This window comes from Brachypodium distachyon, chromosome 2 (genome assembly GCF_000005505.3).
Source record: "Brachypodium distachyon strain Bd21 chromosome 2, Brachypodium_distachyon_v3.0, whole genome shotgun sequence".
In the NCBI taxonomy this organism is placed as follows: domain Eukaryota; kingdom Viridiplantae; phylum Streptophyta; class Magnoliopsida; order Poales; family Poaceae; genus Brachypodium; species Brachypodium distachyon.
Genome location: NC_016132.3, coordinates 13,211,811 through 13,222,666, shown reverse-complemented (window position 1 = coordinate 13,222,666; position 10,856 = coordinate 13,211,811). Strand labels below are relative to the sequence as shown.

The 10,856-nt window shown below is 48.1% G+C and overlaps 1 protein-coding gene across 1 annotated transcript; it reads right to left on the bottom strand.

Annotated features, from left to right (window-relative positions):
- Positions 1 to 3,692: 3,692 nt before the first annotated feature.
- LOC112268509 (TPR repeat-containing thioredoxin TTL1-like) lies at positions 3,693 to 7,049 on the bottom strand. Its single transcript, XM_003565778.4, has 6 exons — positions 6,009 to 7,049; positions 5,260 to 5,461; positions 4,973 to 5,157; positions 4,565 to 4,898; positions 4,289 to 4,493; positions 3,693 to 4,105 (listed from the first exon to the last, which is right to left on the bottom strand). The coding sequence occupies exons 1-5, from the start codon at positions 6,827 to 6,829 to the stop codon at positions 4,317 to 4,319; spliced, it is 1,719 nt and encodes a 572-aa protein (XP_003565826.2). The 5' UTR covers positions 6,830 to 7,049; the 3' UTR covers positions 3,693 to 4,105; positions 4,289 to 4,316.
- Positions 7,050 to 10,856: the final 3,807 nt, after the last annotated feature.

Genomic DNA, 10,856 nt, shown 5'->3' with positions numbered 1-10,856 from the left:
ACATGTTAGACATTTAATATGCAGCAAGTTTCATACAAAAAGAAATTCTAACGAAAAAGATGGAATCAGTCTAATTAGCTCTATATGCAAGAATTTGTGTTTGAGATTTTGAGTTCCAAATCCGTAGGAGACTGATTCGGGACTTCTAATCAGTACCAATGACACCTAGAGATGATCATGAAAGCATGGAAGAAGTATTTGTTCGGTGGAGAAAAATGCAGAAGTTGGAACAAAGGTTTTGGGGTGGTAGGACAAATGGGATCCGAATTGTACAAGAACTGTTGATTGTCTGCGTAGAGAATCATTCAAAAGGGATGTGGATTGGACTAGCTCACCAATTCGATGAACAGAAGTTGATAGAAGAGAAATGAATATTGGGCGGCTGGTGTAGTCGATCAAGTAAAGTCTGCAGCCCCTCGTTGGTGTGACTTGGCCTTCTCTTCCTGGTGATTGATCTCCTTCAGTGCTTCGCTGTGGAGTCCTTCGGTGGAGAATGGAGAATGCAGAGGAATGGTGCGATGTGTGAAATGGTGAGGCTGGGTGGTTGCTTTGGCGTGAGGGCAGTTCCACGAGGGAATATAAAGGGCAATAAAGAGATTTGTTTTAAAGGATTAATGGCTGGGATAAAATGGAGTTAAGAGACACAATTGTTGGAGTTTTTTAGATGATGCGCAAGGGTCAATTGGGTTGTCTCTTGCCCCTGACCGAAATACATAAACAAACAATCACCAAGCAAAAATAAATTATATATAGTACTAATTTATTTTTGGTGAATTTTTTTTCTCCTAACTAAATTATCCTAAGTAACAACACACTTTCACAAGCATGATGAAAGTGGTATGTTACACATACCGGACAACCTTCGACCGTGACATGCTTCCACTGCAATAGAGCCTCACACTGACGAGCACTTGGACACAACCACGACTCACAGACGCTGATCTGGACACACATAACTCTTCAACGAGCTTGCCGACGATAGTTTGCCCTGATGCCGAGTACTTTCCGGCGATCAGTATTATGATCTCCCGTTACTAGAAGATCGGCCCACCGTGATGACAACTCGATCCAATCCACTCCACGCTGCTCCGTTGCACAACCGCAGATCGCCCGCTTTGATCTGTAGACGCCACTCCGCCCATTGACCGCTTCAATCCGCAGAAGTCGCTCCGCCACGGTTGCCCGCCCTGAGGCGCTAGCACATTGCCTCCCCGGGGCAAGCACGTCTTCAAATCTTAGACCTCGCTCTGATACCAAATGTTGGGTTTGCCCAAAGATCAATCACATGAATACGCACACGCACAAACGATTTCATTTGGCCAAAGGCACGCATCGTGCCCTCTATTTTCTCTTTATTTATTTCTCTCAAATCCACGATCTTATTACAACGTGCTGCCTTGGTCTGTATATATACACAGAACCAAGCTAGCTACATGACTCAAACACGACTAGGACAAGAGGTCTAACACCACACAGACTACTAATCATACTCAAACACAGAGACCCATGCTGAACCACACATGCACACGAACACTGACTCACGCATAGACACACCCTAATCTGATTAGGACACAAACACATGCACCTAGCTAGACTCAAACTCAAGATTATCCTAACATGCTGCTGGAGCAAGGAGCTGCTGGAGCACGGGGACATGGTGGTGGACATCCTCCGCCACCTCCCGCCACTCGCCCTCGCCGTCTCCCGCGGTGTCTGCAAGGCCTGGCGCGCCGTCGTCGACGACCACCGCCTCCTCCGTGCCGACCTGCTCCCGCTCTCGCTCGGCGGCGTCATCTACGACAAGAACGACTCCGACATGGCGCTCTTCGCCTGGCGGCCTACGGCCAACGCCGTGATCGAGCATGAACTACACCACCGACTCCGACCACCCGGACCCGGCCTACGACGAGGTCCTTGACTGCTGCAACGGCCTCGTCCTGCTCCGGAACCTCGTCGTTGGCAACATCGCCACCCGCCGGAGCCGCACTACGAGGTGCTCCTCGTCCCTCGCACTCCCCGTGATCTGCCCGCCAGCGAGTCCAGCGCCACGGAGTGGCCGCCTTCCCGGTACGCCATCCATGTCTTCTCGTCGGAGACCAAGTGCTGGACGGAGAGGTCGTTCGTGCGACAAGGGGATGATGCCCCGGGGACGGTCCAAGACGTGCTCTCGTGTCGTAATTCTGATAGGGATTTGTACTGCGCAGCTTATACTGGCACGGCTCACTCTACCTTCCTTTTGTGCACAGAAGAGCTAATTTGGTCCTCAGGTATGTACCATTCTACTCACAGATCAAACACCATATAAATATACAATCAGTTAATAACATTTTGTTATAATTATTTACTTATCAATATATATAATTTGGGTTCTTAATGTTTTGGCGGTGATTTGATTTTTCCAGAGTAAACTTGACGAATCACAAGTACCAAATAATTGAGTTGCCAAACAGAGCCAAAAGATGTGCATATCGTATAGGAAAATCAAAGAAAGAGGGTCTACTGTGTAGTGGACTATCCACGATGCAAGTTTCAGATTTGGCTTCTTTATGAAAAAACCTGCGGCACGTTAGAGTGGATGTTTAAGGATAAAATCAACCTTAAGTCAATATCAAGGAGTTTTCATGACAATGGGCCATGGATCATGCATGAGAATGATGACATGGGGTGGTTGCTCAAGACTGATGTCAACCTTAAATTCATAAATGAATACAACGAAGCCCTAGCAAAAGATGATTTTCAGTGGGACTCGGACGACGAAAATGCTGTCGCTGTTGAAGATTGCACTAAAAAGTGCCCTCCCAGTTTGCGAGCTTATGATATTCTTTTTTGTCTAGGGCTCCATCCTTACAAAGAAATTGTCTTATTTCATGACGAGTCATATACAAATTCAGTATTTGCCTATCATTTAAATAGCTCAAAGGTCCGATACATTGGCAATATGAACGACCGATCCTGCCTACTAACAATGATATAGATGTTTGTTTTCCCTACAGCCCATGTTGGACGATGGACTTACCTGGAAGTAACTAATACAACGTTGTGTTGTGTATTTTATTTTTCTCAATTCGAATGTTAGTATCTTGTCTTGATCATTCGTTTCCCTGTCACTGCTTCAATATGTCTTTTGTAATAGGCTTCATGTAAGATTTGTTTTCCTAGGTGGAATCAAGCCAATTCGGTAGTTCGATTTGATTCCTTGATAAGGGATAACAACTCAGCGTAACTATCACATCAAATGAAGAAAGACATCTTCTCTGTGGTATCATTTTTTGCAAGATAAAATACTGTCAAGATTTCAACATGAAAACTGCAATCAGACTGGAACGCCAACATAACAACTCGTATCTAGCCTGCGCTTGGCATAGCCTTGGGGCCTTTGGGCCGAGAGCTGATCGCATTGCTTGGGACCTTTGGGCCGATAGCTAAGGAGAGAGGAAAGCTCTACAATCCTAGTACTATAAAGAAAGGTAGCCTGTGGCAGCTATCTACGGCCCAGTGCTTTTCGTATGCAAGTGCAAGCCTTTTCGTATTTCAGATGCCATTCAATGAGATCAGACCCACCATGTGACTGCATTAGATTTAAGGGCAGAGCAATTTTGGCCAAACGTTGTCGACACCAACATGGACCAAAATCACTTGGGTTTTGAAGTGGCACATTTGGGCAATAGTCCATCTTAAAAAAGAAACAACAGTTTCTGTTCACTCGATAAGTCGAGTACAAACTTCACCCATGATTTCAAGTTTGGAATCATAGAACAAAGTGAGAATATAATCATCCAACATCCAGGAAAAACCACATGTTTCTTTTCTAAAACTAACATGATTCTCTTCTAAAACTACAGATTGAGATTATAAACTTCAAAAATCCAGAAAAAATGCTGTAAGATCTGATTGATGCACAGAAAATAAAAGAACAAACAGAGCTTAATTACACATATAGAACAAGAGTAGCAGAGGTGGAGTTGCACGTCGTGGGAACATGGTCGGCCGCGCTCAAGGGGAGGGCAGCCGGTCCGGCACGCCCTCACCGGACACCGCCTAGCCAGATCTGCCGCCGCCATGGCCGGCAGTGCTCAAGGACTGCCGAAGACTTCCACCATTTGATCTGGACAGAATAGGGTCCAGGATAAGTAATATGCAAGAATTTTGTATTGATAATTGTGAAATGCATGAGGATAACCGAACAAGAACAGCTCTTTCCCTGAAGGTTACCCACAACACAAGCATAACTTAAGGAGATGGGAACATTATAACAGCTCTGACGAAATATGCTCACAAAGAAACTCACCAGGTGAATGTATAACAGCTCGAACTTGCTATATGCTGGTAACTGTCTCGACGTCTCCTCCGAACTTCATATTTGATACCTCCTCACCAAGGGGTTTTTTCAATGCGACTTGGGCATGGAACAATGACTCTGCAACCTCTGCGTTGCTAGGAAGCTCCTTACGGAGCACCTCATAGTCCCGCACGCAATCAGCCCAACACTCAAGCTAACACAATGTTAACAGCGAGGTGTCAATAGCGCAGTAGGTGAATAATCAGAAACATGTAAAATTCTTACCTCTGCGTAGGATGCTGCCCGTCTTAAGAGAGCTTTTGTGTAGTTAGGTCGGATTTTCAGGGCCTCGTTGCAATCCTCAGCAGATTTTGCCCACCGACCTAACTTCGACCAGCAAGCTGCTCTATTACAGTACAATACTGAGTTTGAGGGCTCATATTTGAGCCCTTCACCATAGGCTATAGATGCCTCAGCAAACTTCCCTGCCTTAAAAAGGTCATTCCCCTGAGCTCGAGCCCGTGCAACTAACTTCATGCTATTTAGAATCATTCCAACCTCTGCATTCCTAGGATCAATAAGTCTAGCCTTCTCAGCCATGGCAACAGCTACATCAAACCTGCAAAACTAGCTTCAATGCTTGTACCAGAACAGAAAATTGATCAGAGTCCTCAAAGTGTATTAGAATTGTACCTTCCAAATGCCATGTTGACCTGGGCTTGGACAACATGTATGTATGAATCAGCTAACATTCCTGACAGTTTTGTGGACACTGAAGATAGAGACGCGCTGTCCAATTTCAGCAAACTTGTCATTGTTGAATCAGCCTCCTCTAGTTTGTTAAGCCGGAGAAGTGCTTCCGACCTCAAGGCAAGGAGCTGCAGGAGAAACATAACTCGATTGTGATCGACTGAACTCCAAAGTTGGTAGCAAAATAACGGTATATCTTCCGCGTAACAAAAATCACAATGGGAAGTTACCAACTGAGAGGAGTCTGCTCCATTGGCAATGGCGGCATCTGCTTCCCTCAGTGCACTCTTCCAATCTCCGATTTTCCTTGCATCCATACAGTTCCCCAGATGGCTCTCCACCTTGTGCAGTTTCTGCCACTCAGCAGGGTCAGACCCGTTCACATTCCCGGCCAGCGTAAGCTGCCTCCTCGCCTTCTCAACCATCCCAAACCTGCAATGTGACCATCACCATGCAATTTCAGTAACAATTCAAGCCATTAACTCACATGGACTATATATACACACATGTATTAATGTTGGATTTGATGGATAAATTAGGACCAGAAATTTCACGACTAGTCTGCAATTCTGTGTGCCGGTGGTCTAAATATGATGTACGACACGGGTAAGCACTCAATTTAAACCCATTCTGAGATACAAAGCGCATTAAAACCACATTAATTTCCAGCGCAAAAATAAATAAATAAATAAAACCACATTAATTCACTGAACTAAATCAATCAGGGATATTACAGACTTCCCCATCCTTTGCAGCAGTCTGAGAATTCATATGATATGAACTCTTGTCACTGCAAGATCAAATCAAGCAAAAGGGCCACTACCAACGATATGATGATCTATCTGTAAGGAAGCACACAGTGCAACGGTGACAAGCAATGAAGCAATGCAATGCAGCAAGATAAGCGTGCACAAGATCTGTGGACCAATTTGGGGATTTCAATGCAATGCAGCAAGATAAGCGTTCACAAGATAATCACCGGAGACACAGCGAGGCGAGGCGGCCATGGGCGCGGCCGCTCGCTGGGTCGAGCCGGACGGCCTCCTCGCACTCCCGGAGGGCTTCGGCGAGGCGGCCGAGCCCGACAAGCGCGGCAGCGCGGTTGCCGCGGCACGCGGCGCTGTCCGGGCACAGAGCCAGGGCGCGGTCGTAGTGCCGCAGCGCCTCGCCGTACCGGCCCTGCTTGTACACTTCGTTCCCGGCACGGGTCACCTCCTGCAAGCTCTCCAGCGGGAAGTTCGCAGGAGTTTCGATGGCCCCGCCGCCGCCGCGCATGATGCTGCCATGGCCGTAGTGGCCAGTGCCAGATCCGAGCACGTCGGGGCGGGGACGCGGTCGGGGCGCGGCCGCGGCACGGCCGGAGGAGCAGATGTTGCCTGTGGGGTGCGCATTGGTGAGCGACGAGCTCGCGGTGCTCGAGACTCCGCCGCCATTGCCGCCGGCAGCCGAGCTGCTGCTCCCCCCGCCGGAGAAAATCAGCGGCCCAGATCCGGAGCGCCGGTGCCCGGGCGGCCGCGGCGGGTTGCTCTCCGCCGCCAGCTCGCCCGATTGCGTCCTCCTGACACTCCCACCTCCCCTCGCGCCGGCCCCCGCCGCTTCCCCGGCATTGCACAAAGCCGGCGACTTTGCCGATCCGGCGGACGACGACGACGACGACGGCGTGGCACGCATCAACAGCGGCGACACCGGCGAGCCGAGATCCGCGAAGAAGTCCTTCTTCGAGTCCGGCTTGTCCTTCCCGTCGAGCGCCAGCACCGCCGCGCGGAGCCGCACCCTATCGGCCTCCTCCGTGCACGACATGGCCGGCTGAACAACTCTCACCAGTGCCACCACCCGCTCACAGCATCAGCAGCAGCCACCACCGCTCCCCTCGCTGACCAAGCAACTGGCATGCAAGAGTGGGGAAGAAAGAAGAAGAGGAACTGCTACAGTACTCAGCAAGAACGGAGGAAGATGAAGTGAGGGGGAGGAAGAAGGAATATAAGGAGGAGAAGAGGACGAGCGTTGGTGCCTTGGTGGTGTTAACTGAGGTCTGAGGGGCTAATTTATAGTCTTAATTTTTTTAAGTGGGAAAGTGTTTTTTAAGGAAAAATCAAAGAAAACTTACTATTTTTTATTTCTCTTAAATCACTCGAAGTTATTTGAGCGTAGAAGTATATTTTGAAATAAATAAAGTACGTAGTTTTACTGTGATGGCAAGTTAGCATATACAGTAGTTACTGCGTTCGGAGGCTCGGAGCAGGGGAAGACTATAAAAATATACTCCATTCATCCCAAAATAAAGTGGCGTGGATTTGTATAAATTCTGATACAAATCCAGGTCGCTTATTTTAGACGGAAGTAGTATCAGCAATAGGATTTAAGCAAAATTATGGCCAAGATTGAGAAAGAAACAACTTAGTTGGTTCAAAAGTTCTTTCTTAAACAAAAGTCATTATGCTAAGTTTACTAAGTGGGGTAGTTTTACTAAGTGGGGTGGTTTTATACTTCCTTCGTCCGGAAACAAATGACTTGGATTTTCGGACGGAGTGAGTAGAATTTTCAGGATCAAATTTTTCATCAAATGTATCTGTGATAAAAAGAATCACACTTTCTTAATATTATAAAAATGAGAAAAACACACACCAAGAACAAAATGCATCGATCTAATTTTGTCGGTTCTTACGACTAACCAGATTTCCAGCACTACTTAATCCACATTACTGGAAACTAATTACCTACTACCCTTGACTGGACTCTTCTCTGCTAGTGCACATTCTGCTATTAACAACTTAGTACAGATGCATTTCTTAATGCATTGTAGCTAATAAATTTTCCTTTCTTCATTCATGCAGGCCAGGTACTGACTGACCAGTCAGATAATGCAGGGCAGGCAGAGATGCATGATTCCAAGTAGATTGAAAATAGACCCCCGTGTCGCCCTCCTCTGGCGACCCGGGGGAACCCTAGGCGCCGCCGGCCCTAGCCCTCAACCATCTCCTTCCCTCGCATCGCCGCCGCCGGAGGGGTGCCGGCGAAGCCGGGCACGCCCAGGGAAGGTGGCGGCTGCGCGGTTTTCTTCCCCTTCGCGCGTGGAGGCGGCGGTTTCTGCACGGGGTGGCGAGGCGGCAGGGAGGCGGCTGGGCGGGGCCGGTGCAGGGCGGTTCTAGCGTGGGGCGACGCGTTGGTGGCCGTGCAGGTCCGGCGTTGGAGGCGGGGGCTGCCGCTGTGGCGGGACGGGCCTGGTTCGGGGCCGGCGCGGGCCTGGCGGGCCGCGGACAGGGCGGGCGCTGGCGGCCACGTTCTCTGCGGATCTGCGCTCGGGGTTGCCGGATCCGGGGCCGGAGGTCCGGCGGTGGTGGGCGGCACGGTGGTCCGGCGCTCGAGGTAGCGGGCTGTGAGGTGGCTTTTCGGGCGGCTCCGCGGCGCGGCGGCAGATGGCAAGGCTGGGGCGACGCTGCTGCTACCCTGCAGCCGCCTTTGGGTCGGCTCCGGACGGTTCTGGAGTGTGGTTGTGGCGGCGGTGGCAGTGCGACGTTTTTGGTGGTCGGCGGTGACGCGGCAGCGGTCGGCAGGCTCCCTGTGCTTCTGGTGCCACTCCTTCGTGGGTGTGCGTAGCGCTGGTTGTCATTGCAGGTTGGCTGTCCGCGTGTTTGAGGAGTGAATGGCGTGGCCTTGGCGAAAGACGTGCTCTAGCCTTGGTTGGGGCCAACGATGGCGTTGCCCGTGGGCGTCGTTGCCTTCTTGAAGGCATCGTTGTTTCGGCCTTGCTTTTCTCTCCTTCTGACCGAGCTCCGAGGGAAACTTGCGATCCAGTTGGATTGAGCGATGGTGACGCTCTCGGCGCCGTTTTCCTCCTTGGGGGCATTGCTTTTGGAGTTCGCACCTACCGTGGGTCTAGTGGTTTGTGGGCTGCCTGTCTGCGTGGTGTCCGTTAGCGGCATGTGTGGCAGCGACGGCGGTGTGTTGTGCTGACGTTGGGCTGCGGCGATTGGTAGTCGGTCCTCCGACATGTCCGTTGGCTTTCGAGAGTTGGTTTTGCTTCGCCGTTGGGAAGTCGGAGTCGCCAGCTCAGTGGAGTGTTGTGTGATGACGATGACTCGGTGGAGGAATGGTCCGTTCTCTAGGGTGTTCGGCGCAGGCCTGCTTTTTACCCCTCCGAAGCTTGCTATCAGAATCGGCGTCTTTTGTTCGCTAGCGAGGGTGACCGGTTGTTTGGCATGGGCCGGCGTGTGCTTGCGTGCCTGCAAAGGTAGAGTCCCCGTTCTTGGGCGTTTGTGGGGGAAGTCGGAGTCGCCAGCTCAGAGGAGTGTTTGTGTGATGACGATGACATCTGCGTACAACCTCGGCGGTATTCTTCTTTCTGCAGTGTGTGTTGAGTGTGCGTGGGTGGCCAGGTCGGTCACGTTGTTCGGTTTTCGGCTCGGTTTTCCTTATAAACGAAGACATTCTATTTTTCTTTAATGCACTGCACGAACCCCCTGCCCTCTTGTCGAGGTTCGGCAAAAAAATTATTAAATAAGACCACTGCCCGTGTTAAACCAACCTGTATATGTACTCCATTGCCATGTATATATATAGTGCCTAGCTTAGCCTAGCCAGTCTTGAACAGTGCTAGTACTCTTAAAAAAAACAATATAATGGTTGTGGTCTGGTCGGTCTAACTTATACATGTATGATTTGATATATAAATACTTCTCCGCTTCTAAATACAAGATGTCCTACCTTTGTTCTAAATTTAAACTTCTTACAGTTTGATCAAATTTATAGAAAAAATACTAACATATATAACTCTAATTTAGTTTTATTCGCCGCGATATATCTTCATAATATATTGAGTACGTACTTTTAGGTGTACCATACCCTTTTCCTATATACTTATTAGGTATTGTAGATATTAGTGTATTTTTCTATAAACTTAGTTAAACTTGAAATCTTTTGACATAGAACTGTTTAGGAATGGAGGCATTGGTATTGATCTCCTGTTGCAGTTAACACGATTGAGTCTCTCTAGTGATCTCATCATGATTTGACCTTCCGGGTTTAATAGGCCCAGCAGGGATGCAAACAGAATCTCACATATATCCCACTTTTGTTCAATTTCAAAACTTAAGCTAAATCTTAACCAAAATTTTAAGCTAGCAAATCTCAAATGGTTTAGATGCAAACGGGACGCCACATATATCCCACGATACTTTTAAGCTTTGGAAAGCCCCATGAAGACATTTTATTTAATAAAACTGAAAGGGATTAGTCTGCGTGTGGAAGCAACGTAGCATTGTGTCTCAAGCTAAGCCATGCCTGCAAGATTTGCAGCGTTAAACAATTGGATTTGATCTCTGAGATTAGCACTGCAGGAAGGAGGCCATGTGACTAATCGATGCCTGCCAGGTCATTTTTGCCGCACTACTGGCGATGAGATCCATAGATTCTTCTGCTCTTTAATTTCTCTTTAGTTTAGCAATCATTCGATCCATGTAATTAGGTGAATTAATCAATATGTTTATTATATATAAATGAAGCAAACACATTTTATTTTTGGTAGTACTAGTACGTGCCTGCAGACAATTTGTTGTCTCACAAATGACCAGAGAGTTTGTATGTATATAAAGCCTTTTATGTCAAGGCCCAATCTTGGAGATTGCCAGAATGACTGAATGTCGAAGTATGTGAAACCATTTTTGATAACTCGGCATAAGTCACATTTTTAAGTTGCATTTTTCTTGAAAAAAATAGATAATTCGCGAGACGTGCAGAAATCACCAAATGGATCAATTTACATGACTTGTATTGTACCAACTTGTTTCCTACCTCATTTTGTGATTTTTTGCACATCTCAGAAACGATT